The sequence below is a fragment of the Danio aesculapii genome, chromosome 22 (genome assembly GCF_903798145.1).
Source record: "Danio aesculapii chromosome 22, fDanAes4.1, whole genome shotgun sequence".
Classification (NCBI taxonomy): Eukaryota; Metazoa; Chordata; class Actinopteri; order Cypriniformes; family Danionidae; genus Danio; species Danio aesculapii.
In genome coordinates, this window is record NC_079456.1 from 35,033,032 (window position 1) to 35,045,891 (window position 12,860).

Below are 12,860 nucleotides of genomic sequence, written 5' to 3' on the forward strand. Positions count from 1 at the left end.
AATGCGGCAATTAATCAAAAAATAATAAAGGAATGTTTCAGCCAAAAATGGAAATAATTCCTCATCCTTCACTTGTTCCTGACCTGTTTCTTCCTTTTTATTCTTTACATGACAAAAAAGTGCTTTTCTTACTTTATTTTTTGTCTTGTTTATAATCTAAACATCTAAAATACTTCAATCAAAAAACATTTTTTAGACAAACAAAACATATTGGGCTGTATTTTAACAAACTAGGCGCAAAGTCTAAGGGCCCTATCATACACGCGACGCAATAAGGCGCAAGACAAGTTTCCACAATGTGTTGCTATTTTCAGACCAGCGCAACCTTATTTTCCCATCTTCCGCCACGTTGTTTAAATAGAGCCCTGAGCCCTAAATGAGACCACTTTGTGGACTCATGGATGTTCTGGTCTAGATAAGAGGTGTGCTAAGGTGCATTGTTGGCGCGTCCACCCATAACTCATTAAGAGAATAAGCACAACCCTGTTAGACCATGCGCAGCGGCTGTTATTTTTCCATCCTTAAAATGGCAAAAGTGGATTTGGATACGCCCATAATGCTTTTGCGCCCTGCGCCTTAGACTTTGCATCTAAGAACTGTTATAAGACTGTTATAATAGAGCCCTAAAGCCCTAAAGCTCATGGCGCAAAAGCATTAAGGGCGTATGCGAATCCACTTTCGCTATTTTAAGGACGAAAAAGTACTTTTCAGCCCGGCGCATGATCTAACAGGGTTGTGCTTATTCTATTAATGATTTCTGGGTGTGTTTTGAGTATAATGTGCATTAAACCATCAGAGTCTCATCTCTCATTCCCTTTAAGAGTCAGTTGCGTCACATCATGGCGCATTTGCTATTTACATGGCGGACTTTGTAAGCGTAAAAACTGAACGCTTCACTAGTGAGAAAACAGTTAAACAGAGCATCTGCAGCGCGAGGATAAAGAATGAGCCTCCTCCATTCAGCCTCCTTACTTTCTCTTTACTTTACTCCTTTTCAGCTTTAATTTCCAGCAAACAAATAAATGAACAATAATAACGAAGTGCGCTCAAAAAACTAAATCCAAAGTTAAATCCAAACACACGCCCTGTTCTTATGTCCCATATGGTGATGCACACAGGTGGACAAGCTTGTTTTTAATAAAACAAATATAAATATCCATATAATCAATAAAACTGCTAATAATAATAAAAACAACAAATTAATGTAAATTGCCATGAATAGACTTAAAAAAAGTCCCCGGAGATGAAGGAGGCATGGAGCCAGTGGTTTTTATATTTATGTGGAAAATAATAATTTTTGTAACATTTTAATCCTTTAATTGTTTTCATTTTTAAAGGTATTTGTGTGTTGCTGTACATCCTGTGTGTATTAAGCAATGTGCAAGTGTTTTGGACCTTCATAGGCCCTCTTTGCTGGAATTTAGAGCAGCTTTTAGTTGGTCAGTGGCGCAGTTCATTTTAGTTTCTCAAAATAGCAATGCGCCAACAATGACCAGAAGACCCGAACACTCATGAGTCCACAAAGTGGCGCAAATGGACATTTTAATCCTTTTTATTTTTCATATGTAAAGATATTTGTGTAAACGTGGTGCAAAATGTCAAAATTAGAGTTGCGCTGGTCTGAGAATATCAACAAATCGCACCAAACACATCTTGTGCCTCATTGCGCCGGGTGTATGATAAGGCCGGTTGTCTCGTTTAAGAAATAATGTCAAAATTAAGTGAGTAAATAATTGTGTTTTTCCTTTTGACGTAAGATTATTTTACTCGTTTTAAGGGGCACCTAATTTACCCCTTTTACAAGATACAAGACTTTGGTGTCTCCAGAATGTGTCTGTAAAATTTCAGCTCAAAATACGTATCAGATTATTTATTATACATGGTTTTCCGCTACAATTATTCTTCCATGGCGGGGCGCTACACCAAAATTCATTTCCGCCACAGCTACATCACAGCTTCTGGATGAACTTTGGCATCTTGAGAACAATATTATAATTAAAAATATATGATCAATTTCACTTACCATCACACAATAAAACAAACGGATTGATCAGTCAGGTTATATACTGTCTAGCAGTCTCATTCTTGCACTTTAACTATTCAGTTTTGTTTGAACTATCCCTTTAAACTTGACCAAATTAGGGTAAAAAATGCGGTGGAAATAAAACATGCTCCATGGATTCAGTGTCATAATCCAAATTTAAGCTCATTTTGCTCATTGTGTTGGAGTATTCAGTGCATTTATGACCATTGGATGGACTTTGTGACCTACAGAACAATATAATGAAGAATCCTTTACACTCACCATCACATAAAGAGGCAAACGCATTAATGAGTCGGGCCGCATACTGTCTGACAATCTCATTCTTGCACTTTATCAGATGGAGAACAGTTTTCTGTAGAGTAAACCAAAGCAAACTGGTTAGACGAAATGTCACTCATCTGGAATGTTTGCGTTGGCCACAATTTGCTGTTAAAAACGATTTCGCTTTCAGCCAAGTGTGTTTTTTTGATCATCGTAATGTGAGACACAAGCTTTTCCGTCTGACCGAAAGATGAGCTCAAGGCAGATAATCAGTGACAGTAACTGCTGAAACCTGATTATCCACATTCAGACTCATCCTAAATAACTGACATACATAGATGATGACACATTTATGCTGAGTAAGTAGGACAAGGACGTGTTGAAATGATTTTAAAACTCTTAAGTCCTTATTGAATGGGAATTCTAACACAAAAGAAAGAAGATAAAACATTTGGAATAAACTTGAAGTCAGAATTATTAGCTCCCCTGTATTGTTTTCACTCCAATTTCTGTTTAATGGAGAGAAGATTTTTTCCAAATGCATTTGTAAACATAATAGTTTTAATAACTCCTTTCTAATAGATGATTTCTTTTATCTGCCATGATGACAGTAAGATACTTGTATTCAGCTTAAAGTGACATTTAAAAGATTAACTAGGTTCATTAGGCAAATTAGGGTTATTATGGGGCGTTCACACCAGACTCTCTTGAATAAATCACACTATATAAAAAGCTGCGTGGACATTGTGAGTTTACACGCTTCATTCACGTGTCAAATTCACTTCACAATAGACGCTGATTCACTTCATGGTCAGGGTTTCTGTCTGTGCGGTGACTCTAGTCTCGTTGCTAAATGGCTAACATGGATTTTATTGAGAGAGTAGCTGTACTTTATGTGCTTTTATGAAGGCTGAAATACAGCATAGATTCGTTCGGCACCAACAACAGGCGCTACGTCAAAAACACGCCCATACTAGAGCTAGCTCCTGATTGGTTAACGCAGCATGAATGTCCGCTAAAGTTCAGATTTTCCTACTCTCGTGCATCAAATTTGCTTCATTTGCGTGTCAAATTTGCTTCCTTTGCGCATCAAATTCGCTTCATTTGCGCATCAAATTCGATTCATTTGCATGTGAAATTAGCTTCATTTGCACGCCAAATTCGCTTCATTTGCGCATCAAATTCGCTTCATTTACGCATCAAATTCGCTTCATTTGCGCATCAAATTCGATTAATTTGCACGTCAAATTCGCTTCATTTGCGCGTCAAATTCGCTTCATTTGCGCATCAAATTCGCTTCATTTGCGCATCAAATTCGCTTCATTTGCGCATCAAATTCGCTTCATTTGCAAGTCAAATTCGATTAATTTGCACGTGAAATTCGATTCATTTGCGCGTCAAATTCGCTTCATTTGCGTGTCAAATTCGCTTCATTTGCGTGTCAAATTCGCTTCATTTGCGTGTCAAATTCGCTTCATTCGCATGTCAAGTTTGCTTCCTTCGCGCATCAAATTCGCTTCATTTGCGCGTCAAATTTGCTTCCTTCGCGCGTCACATTAACTTCATTTGCACGTCAATTTTACTTCCTTTGCGCATGAAATTCACTTCATTTTGCGTCAAATTCTCGTCATTTGCACGTCAAATTCTCTTCATTCACGCGTCAAATTATCTTCATTCATGCATCAAATTTGGTTCAAATCCGCTTAATGTGTGCGTCAAATCTGCTTAATTCACTCTTTAATTTGCGCATCAAATTTGATTCATTTGCGAGGCAAATTAGCTTCATTAGCGCATCAAATTTAATTAATTCATGCATGTTTAGGAGGGTTAAGAATATTGATCTTAAACTGCTTTTATTCGGCTTTCTAAAGAAAAATAAATATTAAAGGAAATACTATGAAAAATTTCTTGCGCTGTTCAACATCATTTAAGAATAATTTTGTCTTCAGCTGTAAGTCTAAATGATATAAAGGGTGACATGAACAAACAATGAGCAATACATTACAGAATTTATTTAACATTAGTCAATGAAAATAAAGTCATCCGTTGCTAGTTTTTGTTAACTCACAGTGCATTAACTAATGTTAACAAGAACAACTGTGGATTAAAAAAAAGTTAATTATTATGATTGAATTATATTAATGAAGGGCAGCACAATGGCTCAGTGACCGCACAGCAAGAAGGTCACTGGTTCGAGTCCTGGCTGGGTCAGTTAGCGTTTCTGTGTGGAGTTTGCATGTTCTCCCCGAATTGGTGTGGGTTTCCTCCGGGTGCTCTGGTTTCCCCCCACAGTCTAAACACATGCGCTATAGGGGAACTGAGTTGACTAAATTGTCCGTAGTGTATGTGTGTGAATGAGTGTGTATGGATGTTTTCCAGTATCGAGTTGCAGCTGGAAGGGCATCCGCAGTATAAAACATATGCTGGAATAGTTGGCGGTTCATTCTACTGTGGCAACCCCTGATTAATAAAGGGACTAAGCCGAAAAGAAAATGAATGAATGAATATTAATGATTTCTGTATTGTTTGTTCTTGGGTCATATTAGTAAATACATGAACTAGCATTACTAGCAATGTAACCTTACTGTTAAGTGTGACCAATAAAAAGTTATGCGGAAAATGGATAAAAAAAAATGACTGTTTACGTGGAACTGAATGCTGACTCACTAACATAACTGAGAGTTGTGAAAAAAAAAAAACTGAAAGCTTTACATAGTTGTGTCGATGCATCATGCAAATGAGACTAAACGTGAGTGAAAACTGCTAAAAACCACATCCTGATAGATGAGTTGCTAAATATAAAGCTGTGCAGACTAAAATTAGCTGTGCATAATGCTAAAATTACTCCGTGTGTGTGTGTGTGTGTGTTTCAGCGGGTTGTTACCATAAATATGGCATGTGTCATTGATGTGTCATCACGTACCTGTTTGTTACTGTATCTCTCCAGAAGGTCGTTGCTGATGAAGGCCTGTAAAACTGTGTCTCTCTGCTCGCCGTGAAGAGATCGAGTCAACCTCTGCAGATAAAATCAAACAACTACTGAAACACAAAAGACCTATTGCTGCATCCTAATTCAATTCGCATACTTAATAGATATTTTCAAGATGCTAGTATTCAGCTTAAGTGAAGTTTTCAAACTAGTTTCGAGAGGAGCACGTGATATGATTGACTGCAGCTGGCCACTCATCAACACTCACTAGTTAGCCAATCAGATTAACCCCAACTCACTATAAGTAGCTTAGCTAGAACTACTCTCTTATCTTCGTTTTCCGAAGAAAAGCACAATAAGACAGACCCAGCTCGTCTACAATCTTCGCTCGTCTACCCTACCTTCCCTGACTACTACTACAAACAACTACAACAACAACAACAACAACAACAACAACAACAGCAGCAACAGCAGAAATTTCAACTTCAACGGACACAGCAAAGTAGCATAAAAATCTCATCATACCAACAACAGCAACATGGAAAGATCTGATGCAGCCGCTCTCCCAGAAACACCAGCACAAGCACAACAAACTCCAACCGGAAACCAACCAATCTCCGAGGCTCCCATAAGAGGCCGAAGGCCTATCCGTTCAACAGTTGCAAGGACCCTACGCCGCACGCTATCTCCATCTCATATCACTCCAAATCGCAACCTACCTTCTCCAGCTTCATCTTACGCATCCGCCAGATCTTCATCCCTCACCTCCAACAAGATGACCGTTTCTGAACTTCGCCAGACCCTCATAAACGCCGGAATTTCTATCCCCAGCCGCTGCAATAAATCCGAACTACTAAAACTCTACGAAGCCATCCCGTCACCAACTCCGCCCCCCCAGGACAACAGAGCTGCTCGCTCCCGCCACACCCCCTATCCTCAACCCACCACTGCACAGCAAGCAAGAAACCTCCCCGGACCTCCAAAGAAAGCAACCAGAAAAAGCAATACAAAACCATCCCAAGTTTCAGGACAAACTGCTCCCTCTAACACCACCTTCCAAAACACCGACAATCCACCGGACAATTACGCCACTCCAGGACTTTCTACCCCCTTCCCCTGGCCTCCAGCTCCACATTCTAGCGGAAACTCCAGTCCCATTCTTCCATCTCTCCCCCCCACTCTCAACCCTCCCCATTTCGCTCTCTCATCTAATCTTCCTCATTCTTCAACCCAGCCTATTTCTACTCAGACTTTTCCTACAAATCCCAACACTCTTCCTCTGCCTACTCAATTTCCCTCTGCAAATATCCCCTCTTTTTTCTCCTCTACATCCCTACACCAAGCACCCACATCCTTTACTAATCCTCCCCAACAGTCTACCATCCCTCCTAACATATCTTCCGCACGACCCCCCTTCACCCTAACCACAGCCACGCCCCTTCCCATTCCGCTCAATGCTCCAGTCCTGGAACCTACTCCGATCTCCAACGTCATCAAGAACCTCATCCTATCAGGTGCCGACATAGACCTTTCTACACTCCTTTCACCCATAGCACCTCCCTCGGCAGAACGACAGGTGGATTGCGGCGAATTTACCTTTACTCTCAAATCATCAGTTAGCTCACAACCTCGCACACTTTCAATAGCTGAATTCCACGTAGCTTTCGCACGTTACACAGAAACCATCTGCTCAGTTTTTCCCCATAGGAGGCGCGAGCTGAACGATTATATGGCCATCATTTCGGAGCTCGCGCTCTCCTATGGGGGAACACATTTCTACACATACCATAAATTATTCTCTGCAAAATGCGCTATTCGCGTTACTCAGTGGAATCAATGCCCATATTGGGGGGCTATGGACACCGATCTCCACAACAGAGTTTTCTTAGGATGCCGCAATCTTTCCTGCGCGGTCTGCCGTTCCAATATACACCCGACCACTTCTTGTCCCTTCATAATCCCCTCCGCAGATAAAGAACTACAAAACCCAAGATCCACCAGCTATGTACCCCGCCCCTCTACCTCTGCTATCCCCGCTCTACTTCCTACTCTTTCATCCCATAACCCTCCCTCTTCTGCATCCTGCAATAATTTTAACTTGGCAAGATGCTTTCGCAATCCTTGCAAATTCATTCATATTTGCAACTACTGCGGCGGCGCACACGCACGTGTCGTTTGCCAAGTTTTGAGAGCTAATAAAAAACAAAGAAATTACTTGTCGACTCCTGTCAATATTTCTAACCTTTACTCTGAATTACGATTGCACCCTGATCCTAACTTTTCTGAATTTCTCATTTCAGGTCTGTCTAATGGATTCCACCCAGGTGTTTCGACTCTTCCTTCCTATAACCTCGCATGTCCAAATCTACAATCCGCCAACGCCGAACCAGAAGTGGTGGAGAAATTAATCAAGAAAGAGATCGATAATAAATTTATGATCGGTCCCTTTCTTGCCCCCCCGTTCAGCACATATCGGATCAGCCCAATTGGAATTGCAACCAGAAAATTTTCCGAGAAAAAACGATTAATAATTGACCTGTCTTCTCCACATAATTCCGCATTTTCAAGCATTAACAGCATCATTTCGCCAGACGAATTCTCTCTGAATTACCACGACATTGACCATGCAATCCATTTAATTAAACTCGTCGGCCGCAACGCTTGGCTCGCTAAAGTTGATATCACGTCAGCATTTAAAATCATGCCTTTACATCCCAAGTTCTGGCATCTTTTTGGTATAAATTGGAAATCTCAATTCTACTTCGCAGTCCGTTTAACTTTCGGTTGCAGAAGTAGCCCCAAAATATTCGACATGCTTTCAGAAGCTATATGCTGGATTCTCGCTAATAACTACGGAATCCCACACGTAGTCCACCTCTTAGATGATTTCCTCATCATCTCTCCCTCAAATACTCCACAAGCTCAAAACCTAGTGACCACAAAAACAGTTTTTGCTAAACTTGGTATCCCCCTCGCGGAGGAGAAAACCGCCGGCCCTAGTACCTGCATAGAATTCCTAGGCATCAATTTGGACTCTCAAAAACTTCAAGCATCCTTGCCTAAAGAAAAAATAGATCGAATTATTTCTCTTTCTTCATTATTTTTGGAGAAAACAGAATGTTCTAAGCGCGAACTGCTGTCAATATTAGGACACCTAAATTTCGCCATGCGCATCATACCACAAGGACGACCCTTTGTCACTCACCTCCTTCAACTCGCAGCATCAGCTCACAGTTTAGACGAAAACATACCTTTATCCGATCCCTGCCGCAACGAACTCAGCCTTTGGATTTCCTTCCTTAAGTGCTGGAATGGCTGCTCATTCTTCTACCATGATTTAATTTCTTCCCCCGTAGATATCCATCTTTACACTGACGCCGCCCCCTCCGTAGGATTCGGCGGTTATTACCAAGGTCGATGGTTCGCCTCCGATTGGCCTCCACAAATGATGGAGATTCCCTCCCATCAACATTCGTCCGCACTATTTGAATTATACCCCATAGTAGTCGCAACATTATTATGGGGAGCTGAATGGTCTGCATCCAGCATTCTCATCCATTGTGACAATGAAGCCGTTGTTCACTGCATCAATAGAGGACGCTCTCACTCTCCCGCCTTAATGCCGCTTCTCCGTCGCCTCATTTGGACTTCAGCCAAAAAACAATTCATTATAACTGCTGTACATGTTCCTGGTTTTCATAATCAAATTGCTGACTCTCTCTCTCGTTTTCATTTTCAGAGATTCAGGCTATTGGCGCCAGAGGCGGAGCAACACCCGACTCCCATCCCTCCATATTCAGAGATGATATTCCAATAAATCATCCCATGCACAATCTGCACCAAACATCTATATCTCTAATTCTGCAGGCCTTAGCTCCAAGAACATTACAATCATATCTCACCGCATGGAAAACATTCAAACACTTTCATTCCCTATACAACACTACATTCCCTAATTTCTCCCTTCTTACAATCACATCATTCATCACATATCTACATTCACATAAACATATCCAAGCCAACTCTATTAAGAGTTACTTAAGTGGTATTCAATTTTTTCACAAACTCATGTACGGCTCCATTTCTGATTCTATTGCTAATTCACAAACCAGCCTTCTCATTAAGGGCATCCAGAAAACCCATCCCCCCCTCCCAGACACCAGACTGCCCATCACACACAATATACTCTCCAAATGCATTTCCACCCTCAGAAAAGGCTACCTATCCTTTCATACAGACCACACTCTAGACGCCATGTTTATTCTAGCCTTTTTCGGATTTCTTAGATGTTCCGAATTTGCAGTAACTTCCAATTTCGATCCCTTTATTCACCCCACCATCGCAGATCTGACATTGATTGACGAGGAAACAATTTCCTTCCTCATCAAGCAAAGTAAAACGGATCAATCCAGAAAGGGACATTGCATCTACATATTTAACATCCCATCCCCCACAAGCCCATTCCAAACACTCCTAGCTTACATACAATATAGAAAAACACTAAGCTTAAGTCCCCTAGCCCCCCTTTTCATAGATGATGCACACCACCCAGTGACACGCTTTTGGTTCCAAAAACACCTCAAAGCAGTCCTCCACCTTTCAGGCTTCCCATCAGGATCATACTCCAGTCACTCATTCAGAATAGGAGCCGCCACCACAGCTGCACACAAAGGGCTATCTCAACAACACATACAAACACTAGGAAGGTGGTCTTCCGACGCCTTCAAATCCTACATTCGACTCAGCCACAGCCATCTAAAGGAAGCCCAAAGGACCCTCACCAGCAGACACCTTAAACCCAGCGGCCAAGGGCACGAGCCCAATCCAGGGATAAGCTTAGACACAGCCATCCCAGCTTCCAGAGGGCGGAGTAGCTCCTCAGCCACCCAAGGGCGCGGGCACGACCCAGCCACCTAACCCTCCTTTCTTCCTTCTGGCTCTGAGTCGCACTCAGCTTTCTCTCCCCATTCACGCACCCAACTCCAGCAGGAGTTTTTCCCGCTCAGGCCCCCCTGGCACCCCGCCCCCCCTGGCACCCCGCCCCCCCTGGCCGCCGCCACAGAAGTCTTCACCACCCCTTCACCTTTCCCTGACTTTTGTAGGACCCTGCCCCCCCCATGGCTCTGACTCCCGCAGGAGTGTTACCCCGAGCTTCGGTTCCCGCAGGAATCATCTCACAGCCCCTCCCCCAACCCCTAGCTTTTACATATTATAAGTCATTTCAACAATGACTTATAATATTGCCTTTATTTTTCTCTCTGTTTTGATTTTATTTATATAAATTCATATCTATATGCACCCACGCATATAAATATTAATTTATATATAGCGCTGCCACCACCACGCTCTGTTCCCGCAGGAACACCCCCAGAGCACCATTCTGCCCGTCACCCTCCAGCAGGAGTCTTCACCTCCCCCTCATCTCTCCCGACTCCTACTGGAGCTGGCCAAAATAGCTCAACCAACCCCGAGCTGTGACACGAGCACGAGTCACGTCACCGACCCTCCCCGGCCCTAGCTTATTTTATTTTCTTATACATTTATTTTACACATTTACCTTTCATTTATTTTATTTCATTTATATATATGTATATATATATGCACCCACGCATATAAATATACATTTATATATAGTGCCGTCACCCTCAAGCTCTAACTCCCGCAGGAGTGGTCCCGAGCATCGACCCCCGCAGGGGTCATCGCCCAACTGCCATTCACCCTTCAGCTGGGGCCTTCACCTGCCCTTCCTCTTCCCGACTCCAGCTGGAGATGGCACATACAGCTCTATCTCCCGCAGGAGTGTCCAGGAGCTTCGACTCCCGCAGGAGTCCAAAAAAAAAAAAAAAAAAAAAAAAAAAAAAAAAAAAAAAAATCGCCCCTCCCAAGGCACTAGATTACCCCATTATGTATCTATATATTTTCATATATACATATATATTTATATATAGCGCTGCCACCTCCCAGCTCTATCTCCACAAGGAGTGTTCCTTGAGCAATCCACTCCTTTGGAGTCCATGCCCCACCCCAGCCCCCTTCACCCCCCCCCCCTATCCAGCTGGAGTCCTCACCTCCCCTTCCCCATTATTAACTACTCCAGCAGGATTCCTGTCCATCCCATGGCTCTAACCCCCGCAGGGGTCTCCCTGAGTCTCTACTCCCGCAGGAGTATTCATAGCCCACGCCAACCCTGCTCGGGCTCCCGCAGGAGTCTGTATCACCCTTTGCTCCCACAGGAGCCCCCTTTACCTTTCTTTCTGTAAAACCACTATATCCAGCAGCCGGATATAGCCTTCCAAGCCTTTTGGGGAGTTTCTTCGAATACACGGCTGCTGTCCCGAGTCTCCTGCATTTGGGGAGCTCTCGAGAACCACCTGATCTCGTACTCCCCTCATATGCTCTATGGACCAGGCGGGAGCCCTGGGCTCACCTATCTCCGAGCTCAGGGTTCTCTCCCGGGACAGCATGCCAAACTTGCTAACAGTTGTCAAACAATATCTAAGTGTGAACTCTTGAAGTGAAGTTTTCAAACTAGTTTCGAGAGGAGCACGTGATATGATTGACTGCAGCTGGCCACTCATCAACACTCACTAGTTAGCCAATCAGATTAACCCCAACTCACTATAAGTAGCTTAGCTAGAACTACTCTCTTATCTTCGTTTTCCGAAGAAACCCCCCCATCCACCCCTTCTCCTCCTTTTTTCCTTTACCACGGGGAGCTCTCGAGAACCACCTGATCTCGTACTCCCCTCATATGCTCTATGGACCAGGCGGGAGCCCTGGGCTCACCTATCTCCGAGCTCAGGGTTCTCTCCCGGGACAGCATGCCAAACTTGCTAACAGTTGTCAAACAATATCTAAGTGTGAACTCTTGAAAGTGACATTTAAAGGCTTGACTAGGTTAATTAGGCAAATTATAGTAATTATGCAAGTCATTGTATACTGATGGTTTGTTCTGTAGACAATCGTAAAACAAATATAGCTTAAGGGGGCTAATAATATTGACCTTAAAATGGTTCTTAAAAAATTAAAAACTGCTTTTATTCTAGCCGAAATAAAACATCAAAAAATCTGTTCAACATCATTTGGGAAATATTTAAAAAAGAAAACAAAAACAAAAAAAATCCCTAATAAACTTGACTTCAATTTATTGATTATATATTGTGTCTTAAAAGTATGTACTTTTTTGTGAAGACTATTGAGTGTGTGAGGGGAGAATTTACAATATTTGGGACATTTCCTCATTAATTAACAGTTTCCATTGGGTAAGATATTAATAAAAAATCATACAAACATCATTAACGGAGCCTCTTCACTGTAGGCGTAGGTCTTGGATATCTGCCATATTTGTTTTGTCAACATTGCTTCTAATTGTTTTTGTCATGTCCAATGCGCAATGTATTGTGGGTAACAATATCCATTAGCATAAGCACAGCAGCATAAGCAGTAGGCCATCCGAGTAACTTTGGAATATTCATTTCAACATGATATGACTTGGGACAATCATTCTATTTTCTAATACTATGTAGGGGATGTATAGTATGCAAATTAGGACGCAACATGCAGTGCTCAGCATATATGAGTACAGTACACCCCCCACAAATGCCTCATTTAAATTAATATTTTCTA

At 42.2% G+C, this 12,860-nt stretch overlaps 1 protein-coding gene across 2 annotated transcripts in view; it reads right to left on the bottom strand.

Moving 5' to 3' along the window:
• The window catches only part of LOC130216300 (lisH domain-containing protein ARMC9), a 76,979-nt gene that overhangs the window by 34,536 nt on the left and 29,583 nt on the right, over window positions 1–12,860 (bottom strand). For both annotated transcript variants that reach the window (XM_056448199.1, XM_056448198.1), the window contains 2 exons: window positions 5,229–5,321; window positions 2,306–2,396 (listed from right to left, as the gene is read on the bottom strand). In XM_056448199.1, coding sequence (XP_056304174.1) covers window positions 2,306–2,396; window positions 5,229–5,321 — 184 coding nt within the window. The remainder of the gene's footprint in view (window positions 1–2,305; window positions 2,397–5,228; window positions 5,322–12,860) is intronic.